This window comes from Muscardinus avellanarius (genome assembly GCF_963383645.1).
Source record: "Muscardinus avellanarius genome assembly, chromosome: 10".
NCBI lineage: Eukaryota > Metazoa > Chordata > Mammalia > Rodentia > Gliridae > Muscardinus > Muscardinus avellanarius.
The window spans coordinates 39,292,416-39,308,081 of NC_137796.1; the positions used below are offsets into that span (position 1 = coordinate 39,292,416).

Below are 15,666 nucleotides of genomic sequence, written 5' to 3' on the forward strand. Positions count from 1 at the left end.
GGGGCATTCTACCACCAAGCTACATCCCCAGCCCTATATTTTATTCTTTATTTTGAAACAGAGTCTCACCGGGTTGCAAAGGGCCTCACTAAGTAGCGAGGCTGTTGGTGAACTGCGATCCTCCTGTCTCAGCCTCTCAAATGCTATTATATATTATATAAATGCAAATTATATGTTGAAAACCTGCTTCATGGTGCGGGTTATTACATTCCTTAAGTGGCTTGTTTTTAAGTTGGATCCTCTGTAGATTTTTTTAAATACCTAATAATGATGAGTAACTTCTGTCATTAACTTCTTATTTCTCTTTTAGTGATATTAGCAGTTATTAATATTTAGTACAAGCTGGGCGTGGTGTCGCACGCTTGTAATCTCAGCATTTGGGAGGCTGAGACGGAGGATCGCGGTTTGTAGACAGCCTCAGCTATTTAGTGAGCCCCTCTGCAACATAGTGAGACCTTATTTCAAAATAAAGAATAAAAAAATTGGGCAGGGGGTATAGCTCGGAGGTCAAATGCCCCGAGGTTCCATCCCCAGACCCCCACACACAAAAATTATATATATAAGTACATAATTCATTCATTGCAGGTTAAAAATGGTGTTTAAAAATGATGCTGTCATTCCTTCTTTATTGGCTTTAGTAATTCTAAAATGAAAAGCTTCTTTTATCTGCTCTATGGTTACTGACTGAATGAGTGATACAGTTTGAATAGAAAAAGCAAGATTAATGCTTTTTTCTTTTCCTTTAAGTTTTTAAAATAATGAATTGGTTCTTTGGTATCTTCTGATAGTGGCCCAGCAGTTTTCAGGGTTTTAGGTATATTTGGTATGTTTGAGTCTATTACAGTTATTTTTATTGATTCTCAGATTATCCTATCATTGTCAGTGGGAGCCTTTTCAAGTTAGTCCCTGAGTCTTTTAGCACAACTTTGATTGTCTTTGAGAACTTTCTTGTAGTCTGGAATAATTACTTCTCATATCATCTAGACCTAGAATTAACTAATTCTCCATGGATATGGCATTTATTTATTTATTTATTTATTTATTTATTATATGTATGTATGTATGTGTTTGTTTGTTTGTTTGTTTGTTTATTATATGCCGGGGATGGAACCCAGGGGCATTCTTCCTCCGAGCTACACCTGAAACCCGGGGGCATTCGACCTCTGAGCTACACCCCTGCCCTGTTTTTGTTTTGTTTTGTTTCTTTGGTGGTACTGGGGTTCCTGGAAACCCTTCTATTTCCGGGCTACACTCCCAGACCTATTTTTATACTTTTTTATTAAGACACTAGGCCCGGCCAACCCAGCCCAATTTTTATTCTTTATTTTGAAACAGGATCTCACTAAGTTGCAAAGGGCCTCGCTCAGTAGCTGAGGCTGTCCTTGAACCACAGTCCTACTGTCAGCCTCCCAAATGTTGAGATTACATGCTTGCCCCAGCATGCCCGGCTTGGGTATGGTATTTAAATATACCTATTACTTTTTTTTTGTTTAATTTTTTTGTGGGTCTGGGGATGGAAAACAGGGGCTTTCGACCTCTGAGCTACACCCCCTGCCCTATTTTGTATTCTTTAGTTTTGAAACGGGGTCTCAATGAGTTGCAGAGGGCCTCGCTGAGGTTGTCTGAGAACTGCTATCTTCCAGCCTCAACCTCCTGAATGCTGGGATTACAAGTGTGTGCCACCACACCCGGCTTACTTTTTTAAAAAATTTAGTGTGTGTGTGTGTGTGTGTGTGTGTGTGTGTGTGTGTGTGACTAAGTGTGGAACCCAGGGGCGTTCTACCTCCAAGCTACATCCCCAGCCCTATTTTTTTTTTATTCTTTATTTTGAAACAGGGTCTCACTGAGTAGCAAAGGGCCTCACTAAATAGCTGAGGCTGTCCTGGAACCTAGATCCTCTTGTCTCAGCCTCCCAAATGTTGGGATTACAAGCATGTGCCACCACGCCCGTCTACTTTTTATTTTTTTAAAGTAGCATATTAAACTTATTTTATAGTCTTTCAAATTTGTTTTCTTTAGTTCTTGGGATGAATTACCCTACTTGTTATGCCCTTTTCCACTGTGATTTTAGGTGCTCCGTGATTCTCTTTATTTTTGAATTTTGATATGTATTAAGGCAATTTTTTTTTCATGTTTGTGTGTGTGGGGGGGTGTACTGGGGGTGGGTCACAGAGGCTTTTTACCTCTGGGCTATACTCCCAGACCTTTTTTTATATATTATTTGGAAACAGGGTCTCACTAAGTAGCTGAGGCTGGCTTTGAACCTGTGCGATCCTCCTGCTCAGCCTCCCAAGCGCGGTTCGAGAAGCCAGCCTCGCTGGCTTAAGAGACAGACCCTGTTTCCAAATAAAAATATAAAATAGGTCTGGGAGTGTAGCCTGGAGGTAGAAGAGTTTCCAGGAACCCCAGTACCATGGAAAAAAAATTGCTTCTTATCCAGCATTTTTATTTGTTTGGAGTGGGAGAGGTGGTCTTTGAATTAATTAAATTGACATATTTAGTAAAGTTCCTCTATTGCTGTTTCATTTATGGAACAACATTCTCTTAGATCAGTAGTACCTTATTTGGCTGAAGTGAAAACTACTCACTTAATTTTAGTGTTTTTTAAATATTTTCTATGGATAAGGTTTTTTGTAAGCTTAATATGCTATGCCTAAGGTCAGTTTTCTCTCTGTATATTAGACATAATTTGTAATTCAGGTAGGGAGAAAAAAGTGGATTTTTTCCCCCTTTCCTAATATTTTCCCATTTTTAGGTTGGAAATGGAGGAAAACAAAGAAAGGTTGCTTTGGAATTGTTTAAACTTCTGGAGGCTGAAATTAAAGCTGTCGAGTGAAACTTAAGTTCCCTTCCAAGATTCTTCTACTTGATGTGTTATGTGGCTCTGAATTCTGTTGTGCTTTTTTTCCTGTGTGTGTGAAGGAAGCATACGGTGGCTGTAGTTCTTATAAAATAAGCGAGGAGGCATATCCTAGTGCTATTTAGAAGGTGAAAGGAGCCGGGCGTGGTGGTGCACACTTGTAATCCCAGTACTTGGGAGGCTGAGACAGGAGGTGGCAGGTTCAGCCAGTCTCAGCAACTTAATGAGGCCCTCCACAACTTAGGGAGACCCTGTTTCAAGGTTAAAAATAAAATTAGAGCTGCGGGTGTAGCTCAGAGATAGAATGACCCCTGGGTTCAATCCCCAATACTTGCCCCTCCCAAAAAAGGAAGACAAAGAGAACTTGGGCCGCCAGTTCTTGCTAAGACTTAAAATGTATCACTTTTATTCACCCATACAGAAAACAAGCATGAAGCCAAGAGGAGACGAACAGAGAGAGTTAGGAGAGAGAAGGTAAATTCTACAGTAAATAAAGATTTAGAAAACAGAAAGAGGTCTCGAAATAACAGCCATTCAGATCATATCAGACGAGGAAGAGGAAGACCTAAAAGTGCATCTGCCAAAAAACATGAGGAAGAAAGAGGTATGAATAAATCCAAGCAGCTTTTGTTTCAAGTATTAAATTGATCTCAGATCTTAATTGGATGAAAATAAGGCATTGAGCTCCTGGACTTAAAATCACATCTATATTTTAGTTTGAAAGTATTTCCTCTGTGGTAGATGCTTAGTTTAAAATGTACAGAAAGCTGGGCGTGGTGGCGCACACTAGTAATATTAGTACTTAGGAGGCTGAGACAGGGGGATCACAGGTTCAAGGACAGCCTCAGCAAGTAGTGAGACTCTCATCAAACTAGTAAGACCATTTTTTCAAATAAGAAGTAAAATTGGGCTGGGGGTGTAGCTCAAAGTTAGAATGTCTCTGGGTTAAATTCCAGTGCCACACCAAAAAACAACACAGATTCACACAGATACACACATGCAGGCGAGACAGGAGGATCACAGGCTTGAGACCAGCTTCAGGAACTTAATGAGATTCAATAACCTACTAAGACCCTGTTTCAAAACCAAAAATAAAAAGGCTAGAGTATATCTTAGAGATAGAAGATCACTGACTTCAATCCCCAGCCGCCCCCCCCATTCTTACTGGAAACCTAAAGGTTTAAGTTAGCTAAATCCACTTTCTATAAACTGATGATAGTAGAGTTCAGAAATAATAATTTATATATAACATCCTTAAGAAGCATATTAAAATGGTTGTATTTTTTATTTTATTTTGTGTGTGTGTGGTACTGAGGATTGGACCCTGGGGTGCTCTACCTCTGAGCTACACCCCCAGCTCTATTTTTTATTTTATTTTCTAACAGAGCCTCACTAAATTGCTGAGGTTGGCTGCAACCCTTTGATCCTCCTGTCTCACCCTCCCAAGTACTGGAATTACTGGCATGGTCCTTTGTTTTGTCAAGGTTAAAAATATCTTAATAATGTGTGACTAAAGGAATAAGGTTTATTTGTTTATTATTTTTGGTGGAACTCAGTTGCATTCTATCTCTAAGCTACAACCCCCAGCATTATTTTATTCCTTTATTATTCTTTATTTTGAAACTGGGTCTTACTGAGTTGCAGATGGCCTCATTAAGTAGCTGAAGCTGTCTGTGAACCGTGATCTTCTGGTCTCAGCCTCCCGAATGCTGGGATGACAAGCTTGCGCCACCATCCCTGGCTGCTTAATTTCAATGTGCTTTAATAATAGGATTATCAGAAAATCTATTTCAAAGACCATTTAAGAAAGAGAACTGGTAAAGAAAAGTTAATGTAGAGGAAGGAAGAGAGAAATACTACTTGATTCAGAAGACAGAACATTCTTGAAGAAGGCCTAAATACATTATGCCTTTAATATCTTGTACCCCATTAAGTTGTATGACAACAATGCACCAAAAAACCCCCCAAAAAACCAAAAAGAATAGCCGGGCGTGGTGGCTCATGCTTGTAATCCCTGCGCATGGGAGGTAGGCGGAGACAGGAGGATCGCACAGGTTCGAAGCCAGCCCTGCTGGCTAAAGAGACCCTGTTTCCAGATTTTAAAAATAATAAAATAGGTGTGGGAGTGTAGCCCAGAGGTAGAAGGCCCCTGGATTCTACCCCTAGTACCACCAAGAAAAAAAGAAAAAAAAAAAAGAATACTCTTTTCATTTGAAGTAAAGGGAATATAAAGAACAGAGAAGAAATTCTGGTGGTAAAAGGAGATGAGAAAAAGACAGTCTTTTAGTTGGATAGATGAAGTTCATATAGTTGTGCAAAGACTTAAATACGTTAGTTGTAATTTCAGTTTAGGCGTTTTCAATTTATTATAAACAAATGCCCCTGGTTCTAATCCCCACTACCACACACACACACACATACATGAAGGGAGGGAAGGAGGGAGGGAGGGAAGATTTTTTTGGAGTAAAATCTTCTTTTAAATTTATTTGCTCCAGTACTTGGGAGGCTGAGACAGAAGGATTGCAGGTTCCCAGCCAGCCTCAGCTCTTTAGTGAGGCCTTCCACAACTTAGTGAGACCTTGTTTCAAAATAAACAATAAAAAATAGGGCTGGGTATGTAGCTGGGAATAGAATGCCCCTGGGTTCAATTCCCATTACTGCAGATTTTTTTGGTCATGGTGGTGCACACTTGTAATCCCAGTACCTGCAGGGAGGCTGAGACAGGAAGATTGCAGGTTGACAGCCAGCCTCAGCGACAAGAAGGCCCTCCATGACTTAGTAATATCCTGTTTCAAAATAAAATAGATCTGAGGGTGTAGCTCAGAGATAGGATGCTTCTGGATTCAATCCCCAGTGCCACACACACACACACACACACACACACTACTTGCTTTTGAAATACATGTTGTAAGAAATTACTAAAAGCAATTTTCATAGCATAAACTGGAATTTTTTAACCTTTTATGGGGGGATGTCAGTGAACTTTCTGTGAGCAGACAAATAATAAATATTTTGGGCTTTGTGGAGCATGCCATATCTGTCACAGCTACTCTCATTGTCACTTGAAAGCCCTGTAAGCTGTATGTAAATGAATGGGCATAGCTAGGTCCAGAAAGACTTTATAAAAAGAAGAGGTGGGTGAGATGTGATACGCAAAGTATTAGTTTAACAATCTTTGATACAGACGAACTATTTAGTTTAATTGTTTTTATTGATTCCCTGCTTGCTTGCTTGCTTGCTTGCTTGCTTTCTTTCTTTCTTTCTTTCTTTCTTTCTTTATTTATTTATTTATTTATTTATTATTTGGCAGCATTGGGGAAGGAAACTAGGGGTGTTCTACCTCTGACTTATACCCCCAGCCCTGTTTTTTATTCTTTATTTTGAAACAGGGTCTCACTAAGTTGCAAAGGAACTCACTAAGTAGCTGAGGCTGGCTGTGAACCTGCCATCCCCCTTTCTCAGCCTCTCAAGCACTGGGATTACAAGTGTGCACCACCATGCCCAGCTCAGTTCCCTGCTCTTAAGGCTCTTGAAACGCTTATTTTTCTTTTCTCTTTTCTTTGTTTCTCTTTGTGGTATTGGGGATTGAACCCAGGGCATTTACATCTGAACTACACCCCTAGCCCTGTTTTTATTCTTTATTTTGAAACAGAGTCTCAGCCAGGCATAGTGGCGTACACTTGTAATCTCAGTACTGAGGCTGAAACAGGAGGATTGTGCAGGTTTGAAGCCAGCGTCAGCTACTTAGTAAGGCTCTCAGCAACTTAGACCCTGTCTCCAAATAAAATATAAAATAGGTCTGAGAGTGTAGCCCAGAGGTAGAAAGCCCTTGGGTTCTACCCCCAGTTACACACACACACACACACACACACACACACACACACACACACACACGTGTGTGTGCGTGAAACGGGGTCTCACTAAGTTTCAGAGGGCCTCACTAAATAGCTGAGGCTCATTGTGAACCTTCAGTCCTGTCTCAGTCTCCCAAGTACTGGAATTACAAGCATGTGCCACCATGCCCAGCTTTTTGGAAAATTTGAAGCAAGCTTTAACTTTATTTTAAATATATAAAGTAAGGTAAACCTGGCAATATGTCTAAAAACAAAGCTTTAAAAACTGACTGTATTGTTTTCTATTTGGAAAATTAATAGAAAGACTGGAAAAGGAAAGTTCTCAGCTTTTTAGTTGTTTTTGTTGTTGTTGTTTTGTGGTACTGAGGATTGAACCCAGTGACATTCTACCTCTGAATTACAGCCTCAGCCCTATTTTATTTTTATTTTGAAACAGGGTCTCACTAAGTTTCAGAGGGCCTAAGTAGCTGAGGCTAGCTGTGAACCTGTGATCCTCCTGTCTCAGCCTCCCAAGTACTGGGATTAATTACGTATGTGTCACCATGCCCAGCTTCAACCTTCCACGTTTACACTTTAAAAAGGATTATATAAAACAGAGTTTCTTGTCTAGGGAACACCATATATTATTGAGGGCAAGGATACTATATTAAACTCAGGAAGACTGTGAAAATTGTACATGGTAAATATTTTCTGGATAGGCATATATTTCCTGTAGAAGATATCAGAAGTAAACTTCTCTAGGGAACTGAAGAGCCCAAGAGAAAAGGACCAAAATGAAAAGACTATCATCAATGAATTCACAAAGAAACAGTCCAGTTAAAGCTAGACATGGTGGTGTACGCTTGTAATCACAGCATTTGGGAGGCTGGGACAGGAGGATCTCGGTTCATGGACAGCCTCAGCTACTTAGGTCCTTTGCAACTCAGTGAGATCCCGTTTTAAAATAAAGAATAGAAAATAGGGCTGGGGGTGTGTGTAGCTTGGAGGTAGAATGTCCCTGGGTTCCATCCCCAGTACTACAAAAAAAAAAAAAAAAAAAAAAAAAGCCAAACACATATTGAATGAAAGTTAAACAAAAGAATACATTACCATATGATGCCATTTATATAAAGTTAAAAAAAAAAAAAGACAAAAGCCAGGTGTGGTGGCGTATGCTTGTAATCCCAGCATTCAGGAGGCTGAGATAGGAGGATCCGGGTTCCTGGCCAGCTTCAGCTACTTTAGTGAGGCCCTCTGCAACTAGTGAGACCCTGTTTTAAAATAAAGAATAAAAAAAAATAGTAGGGCTGGGGGTGTAGCTTTTCTTTTTTTGTGTGTGTGGTACTTGGTGTGGAACCCAGAGGCTTTCTACCTCCGGGGTATACTCCAAGACCTTTTTTTTTTTATATTTTATTTGGAAACAGGGTCTCGCTAAGTTGCTGAAAGCCTCACTAAGTAGCTGAGGCTGGCTTCGAACCCATGCGATCCTCCTGTCTCAGCCTCCCAAGCGCGGGGATTACAAGCGTGCGCCACCACGCCCGGCCTGGGGGTGTAGCTTGGAGGTAGAATGCCCCTGAGTTCAATCCCCAGCACCACAAAAAAAGAGAAATGACAAAATGAATCTATGGTAATTGAAATCAGTGCAGTGGTTATAGTTGGGGGAGAGAAAGGTTGATTAGAGAAGAGTGAGGCATTTTTTGGAGCAAAGGAGATTTTCAATATCTTAAATATGGTGCGGGTTATATGAGTGAATGCATTGTCAGAGTCATCCATTTGTCCACTTAAAAGATCTGTGTATTTCACTGTATGTACACTTAACAATAATGTACAAAATGATTATAAAAACATTCTGAGTTTTCTCAAAAGTGGAACCAGTATTCAGAAGACAGTTGTAACAATTTTAAGGGGAATTGCTAAGTCTTTACTCAACCAAACTGAATTAATGTCAACATAGACTAATGATTCTTACTGATAGTCAGGCTCTCAAAAATTTTGCTGCTCATACCCCTTTTCTCAGGTGCTATGGCATTTTATATACCATCAAAATGAAGGGGTAAACCAAGAAGGGGTACTATGATCCAGGACAAAGAGGATCCTATTCAAGAGAGAGAAAAGAATCTCCAATTTGATGTCGATGAAGGATCACAAAATAATTGTGCAATTCAAGTTGAAAGACTTAGGTTTCTTCCAGAAGATAAATTGATAAAATACCCAGTATGTGTAAGCATTCTGAAGGAAGATTTATACATCTAGGAAATAGCTTGATTTGAATTAGAAATGACACTAAACAGATGGAAGGAGTCACTTCAGGCAAAATATTGTACAGGAAAAGTAACATCACTCACATTAAATAATATAAACATTAGAAATATATGTTAGTGAGATTGTGATTTAACTGTAGTGAGAAGATGAGGGGATATAGCAGAGTGTGGTGGGGGCAAGAGGTAAAAACAGTAAAAACCTAACTTTTCCATGATAGAAAGTGAATACTTAATGCCTAAACTAAGAATTAGCATCTTATGAAAATGTTAAGAGATTTGATTTGTAAAAACAAAAAGGAGCAGCTTAAAAAATGTAGTTACATATAAGAGTAGGAAATATGCATGAAGGGATGGACTTTTTTTGTAATAAGTTTTATAAAAATTATTTGATTATATGTATGTTTAACAGTAAAAACAAAAAAGGGAATTCTATCTGCTTCATTCTAGCTTCATGATTTTTTTTTTTTTTTTTCATACTGGTGATTGAACCCAGAGGGGCATTCTCCCCAGGGCTCATGATTTAATAATAGGGGGCTTTTCTTTTCCTTTATTTTCCAAAATTTCTACCATGAACTTGAATTCCATCTGTAATCAGAGAAAAGTTAGAATTTGTTTATCTTTATTGCGGTACTGGGGAGGGAACCCAGGGGCATTTCTACCTTCAGGTTACACTCCCAGCCCTATTTTTTATTCTTCATTTTGAAGGAGGGTCTCACTGAGTTGCAAAGGTCCTCAACAAAGTATCTGAGGCTGTCCTCCAACTGAGATCCCCTGTCTCAGCCTCCCAAATGTTGAGATCAAGTGTGCACCACCATGCCCAGCTTGAAAAAAGTTAGAATTTAAATGTTAGTTTTTCTTGTTTCCAAAGGGGAAAGTGTTAATAATATTCATAAAGTTACTGTGTTTTTGTTTTTGTGGTGGTCCTGGAGTTCCTGGAAACCTGTCTACTTCTGGCTACACTCCCAGACCTATTTTTTATACTTTTTTTTTTTTTAGAAACAAGGTCTCTTAAGCCAGCAGGGCTGGCTTCGAACCTGCGTGATCTTCCTGTCTCCGCCTCCCAAGCGCAGGGGTTACAAGCATGCGCCACCATGCTCGGTTTTTTTTTTATTTTTAAATGTGTGTGGTACTGAGGATTGAACCTAGTGGCATTCTACTGAGCTAAATCCCCATCGATATTTTTTATTTATTTTGAGACTGGGTCTCACTAAGTTGCAGATGACCTAAGTAGCAGAGGCTGGATGTGAACCTGCAATCCTCCTGTCTCAGCCTCCCAGGTACTGGGATTACAAGCATATGCTACCACGCCTGGCTATAAAGTTGTTCCAAGAAGGACCATATTCTAGATTTAGAATATTGTGATTGATACAGTTGATTCTAATAAGGAGAAAGAAATACATAGATATATTAGCATCTTCTGGGACCGTTAGATTGTGTGTACAATTAGATATAGCCCCCATTTGATCTTTATTTCTGTACCTGTTTTGTGTAATTTAAACTATTAGTTAATAGCATAATATTGAATGTATACTGTACTATAATACAAAATATTTTTCATTTAAAGAAGCACATGAAAGCTTTAATTTTTTTAACTTTCTGTATCTGCTGCCTATATATTAAGCTTTCTCTTTTTCTTTTAACAGAGAAACAGGAAAAGGAAATCGACATCTATGCTAACCTCTCTGATGAAAAGGCTTTCGTGTTTTCAGTTGCCTTGGCAGAAATAAATAGAAAAATTATCAATCAAAGACTTATTCTCTGATACTTGTTGCAAAATTTGTTGAAACTTTCTTCAGGATTACATCAGCAAATTGTCAAACAGCTGTGGACTCTCAGGAGCATTCTGACTGCATCAATAAGGGCCATTGATTTTTTTTTTAACTCATTTAGCCTGTGCCACACTTTGGGAGCAAAGCTGTAGGCTTGGACTGTTTGGGGATTTCCTTGTTTACCAAGGAGTATTGTCAGTGTTTTGCGTTGGGATGTAAGTAAATGTATTTACAAAACAAAAGTACTAAATGTATATTAAATGATGAAAAGGGGTCAGGGAAGGGGTTGAAGTGTGAAAACTAGGGAAATAAAATGATTGATAGTTTTCAGGTTTGCCACTAGAGATGCAATATTTTAAATACTGTCAGAAAAAGTGATTTTTAAAATATATATTTCAGATTTCAGCATTAACAAACTGCATATATAGTTAATTTGATTTTAATCAATTGGCAATTGATATTTTATTGAATGGGGAATTAAGAATATAAATTAAATTTTGTCTTCAATTGTTTTCTTTGGCATTTTTATGACTTAAGGTATGAGTTACATTTTAGAAGATGCTTTCTAGGCAGTTTGAAAGTTTGGGTGCTATATGAAGTAAAACAGTTAAAGATATATTTCAGATATAAACACCTTGTTTTCTTGAATGTACTTTATTTATTGGTTTAAAAGACAACTTTTTTTGCTCTCAAAATGGTGCCTGTTAACCTAAACATAAAATATATTTATTACATGCAAAGTATTTCTTATATAGCAACTTTTAAGCAGTGATGCTTTATCTGAGTGGATATTCGTTTATATATCCTGATAATTATTTAAATTGTTACTTAACCTCACTCTGGAAGAAAAAAATAAACTTTAATATTGAAACTAAGGTTAAGTAGTGTGGTATAAACTTTATGTCCTAGTGAAGTTAGTGAAATTGTAGTTTATTTTTCTAGTGTTAAATCACAACTATTCATAGTATAAGTCATTATACTAAATGCTTTTGTATTTGGGCATACCAATTTAATGGCTAGTATATTCAAATTTGGCAATAACTCCTTATCAACGCTTCCTCCTCTAATTAGGGGAGATAGTTTAGTTAGACTTTGCTCCTATTTAAGAGAGTCACACACCTGTAATCCAAGTATTTGGGAGACTGAGACAGGAGCATCACGGGTTCAGGACCAGCCCCAGCAACTTAGTATGACTTTCAGCAAAACAAAGAAAAAATATTAAAAAGGTCTAGCTTGGATGTAGAATGCCTCTGGATTTAATCCCTGGTGTGTCCCCCACACACACACCCAGAGGCATTCTACCTCCAAGCTATACTCTCAGCCCAATTTTATTTATTATTTGGAAGCAGGGTCTTACTAGGTTTCTGAGAGCCTTGCTAAATTGCCGAGGCTGGCTTTGAACCTACAATCCTCCTGTCTCAGCCTCTCAAGTACTGGGATTCCAAGCATGCACCATAACGCCTGACTATGTATGTGTTTAACAAGTAAATAATGTTTATGGGGCCAAGGGGAATTGGCATGTCCATCACCTCAGACGTTTTGTTAACATTTTTCCCCTTGTTTTCTTTTTAATATTTGTGTGTGTGTGTGTGTGTGTGTGTGTGTGTGTGTGTGTGTGTGTGATTGAACCCAGGGGCATTTTATCTTCGAGCTATACTTCTAGCCCTGTTTTATTCTTCATTTTGAAATAGGCTCTCACTAAGTTGCTGAGGCTGGCTGCAAACCTGCGATCCTCCTGTCTCAGCTTCCTAAGAACTGAGATTACAAGCATGTGCCACCACACCTGGCTTTCCCCTTTATTTAAATTGATAGCCAGCAGAGGGCGCTTACAATTCCTTTTCTCTTAATCCCATACCTACTTGTAGGTACCACTGCAATCATCTTGTGTTTTTTATTTTTTAGTAGCACACCTTTGGTTTATTGACCTACATTAAAAACAATAGGTCTTCAAAAGTTAGAACAGTAAAAGTATGCAAAAGGTTATTTCTGTTTCTAGAAAGATATACAAGTATGCAAAAAGGAATCAATTATTATTTTTTGCTTATACATGCCTTTTTTTCAAGATATTTTCCTAAATTGCATGCATTTTAAACTCCTAGGAGTAATGGTTTTTACCTTTGATGTATACTGTATGAAAACTTTTTTGAAGGCCAGGCATGGTAGCACATGCTTGTAATCCCCGCACTTAGGAGGCGGAGACAGGGGGATCGCGCAGGTTCGAAGCCAGCCTCACTGACTTAAGAGACCCTGTTTCCAAATATAAAATAGGTCTGGGAGTGTAGCCCGGAGGTAGAAGGGCTTCCAGGAACCCCAGTACCACAAAAAAGCAAAAAAATCTTTTTTGAGCAAGAAAGCTAAAAAGTGATTAGTAGCTAAGAATTTGAACATAAATGTGTCTTCAGTAAAAGCAGGAACAGGTTGTAGAGTAGGCATCTCTTTGAAGAATTTTTGATACTTAAAGCTGAAGACACTGTTAAAGTCTCTAATGGTCTAGTCATTGGATAAAGTAAAGGATAGACCTGAGCTTTCCATTTAATGTCAATGGAAATGTTCTTGTTGGCTTATTTGAAAATTTCTTTGGTGGAGGAGCAAATTAGGTTTCCCTGTTGGTGATGAAACTCTTTATTTTTTCTCAAAGTTAGGTTCTTTGATAGATGTACTTATAAGCTGGCTTGTTATAAAGCTAAAATTAATTTGCCTGGGTGTTTGTGGGGGGGTACTGGGGATGGAACCCAGGGACATTCTACCTCTGAGCTATACCCCCAGCCCTATTATTTTCTATTCTTTATTTTGAAACAGGCTGTCACTAAATTGCTGAGGTCCTTACTAAGTAGCTGAAGGTGGCCATGAACCTTCCATCCTCCTATCCTGGGATTACAAGCGTGCACCACCATGCTTAGCTTGCCAGAAAATATTATTTTGTAATTGATGTTGAAGAAACCTCTCTTGTCAGCAGATGTCCTAAGAGTGTTATCTATCTACCTACCTACCTACCTATCTAATCTATCTATCTATCTATCTATCTATCTATCTATCTATCATCTATATTTAAGTGTGTAGGGTGTGCTGGAGATTGAACCCAAGGACATTCTACCTCTGTGCTACACCCTTAGCCCTTTTATTATAAATCATTATTATTTGTGTGTGTGTTACTGGTGATAGAGCTATATCCCCAGCCTTCATTTTATTTTAGTTTTTATTCTTATTTTTGAAACAGTCTCACTAAGTTGTGGAGGGCCTCACTAAGTAGCTGAGTCTGTCTGTCCATGAACCTTCAGTCCTCCTGTCTCAGCCTCCCAAGTACTGGGATTACAAGTATGCGCCATCAGATGCCCAGCTTTGCAGAAGCTTTTTAGTAGTGCCACTTATTTCTGCTTTTTTGCCTGTGATATCCAAAACATTATTACCAAAGTCAAATATCAAGCTGAATGTGGTGGCACACGTTTGTAATCCCAGTACTTGAGAGGCTGAGACAGGAAGACTTCATGAGACATGTGACTTCATGGCCAGTCACAGCAATTTATAGTGAGACCCTCCATAAATTAGACCTTGTATCAAAAAATAAAATAGGAGAATAAAATAAAATAGTGCTGGTGGTGTAGATCAGCGGTAGATTCAGTGCCCCTAGATTCAATCCCCAGTACTATCAGAAAGAAAAAAAAATTAAGGAGCAAGCAGGATGTAGTGGTCATGCCCAGTACGTGGGATGCTGAGAAGGTTCAAGACCAGCCTTAACAAAAATAAAAGGGGCTGAAGCTGGAGCTTAGAGGTAGAATACCCGTGAGTTCAATCCCCATAGCCATAAATAAATATCAAGAAGTTTGTCCCTGATTTTCTTCTAGTAGTTTGATGGTCTCAGGTCCATCAAACTTTTAGTCCATCTTGAGTGGATTGTTATGTATCCCGTAAGTTAAAAGGTTCAGTTTATTCCTTTTCACATGAATATTAGTTTTCCCAGTATATTTATTTATTTATTTATTTATTTATTTATTTATTTATTTATTTATTTATACTGGGGATTGAACTCAGTGGTATTCTACCTCCAAACTACACCGTCAGCTCTATTTTATTTTTATGTGGTAAAGGGTATTGCTAAGTTGCTAAGAGTCTCATTAAATTGCTGAGACTGTCTTTGAACCTGTGATCCTCTTGTCTTAGCCTCCCAAGTACTGGACTTAAAGAGATCCACTACCACGCATAGCCCTAGCACCATTTATTCAAGAAACTCTCTTGTGTCTTGATGACTTTGTTGAAAATTACAGGAACACCTCAGAGGTGTTAACAGGTTCTGTTCCAGACCACTGCAATAAAATGAATATTTTGAATATTCAAAATAAACTGAATATTGCAGTCAAATCACAAGCTTTTTAAAATTTCTCAGGACATGTAAAATTATTTATTCACTATTATCGTATTAAGTGTGCAATAGCATTGTTTAAAATGTACATGCCGGGCACGGTGGTATAATCCCAGCTTGGAGTTAGAATGGATTCGATTCCCAATACTGCAGGTGGTTCTGATGTAGGGTAGAAGAAATAAGTAGGTAGAAAGGAGACAGGAAGGAAAAGTAAAAATATAACTTGAATATAAGAACCTGGAGCTGAAGTGCTTCAGCCTCTAGTCCACAAACCAATTCTCTTTCCCGGGCCTGACTCTCCCATAAATTCTTCAGAAACCTGTAGATTTTTTAACAATATTTTTTGAGTTAACAATATTTTTTGAGAAAATCTATAATTTAGGATATCCCACTTTATCCGTCAATCAACTAATGAGGACCCCAATCGACCCAATATCATCCACCCTAAGGCGGACCAGACCACAGACCATCAGGAAACGCCTTGGGACTACTGGACTGAGCTCATCCACCCGAAGGCTGACCAGAACACCTACCCACCATAAACCGCCTTGGGACTACCGGACTGAGCTCATCCTCATGTACCTTC

General features: G+C 38.6%; 1 protein-coding gene across 2 annotated transcripts in view; it reads left to right on the plus strand.

Annotated features, from left to right (window-relative positions):
- The window catches only part of LOC308267463 (UPF0547 protein C16orf87), a gene marked incomplete at both ends in the record, with an annotated part of 30,812 nt that extends 20,096 nt beyond the window's left edge, over positions 1 to 10,716 (plus strand). The window contains 2 exons of one of the 2 annotated variants that reach the window (XM_080702192.1): positions 3,282 to 3,464; positions 10,598 to 10,716. In XM_080702192.1, the coding sequence (XP_080558318.1) occupies positions 3,282 to 3,464; positions 10,598 to 10,716 (302 nt within the window). The remainder of the gene's footprint in view (positions 1 to 3,281; positions 3,465 to 10,597) is intronic. The other variant, XM_080702193.1, reaches the window with a different exon arrangement.
- Between the last annotated feature and the right edge of the window lie 4,950 nt (positions 10,717 to 15,666).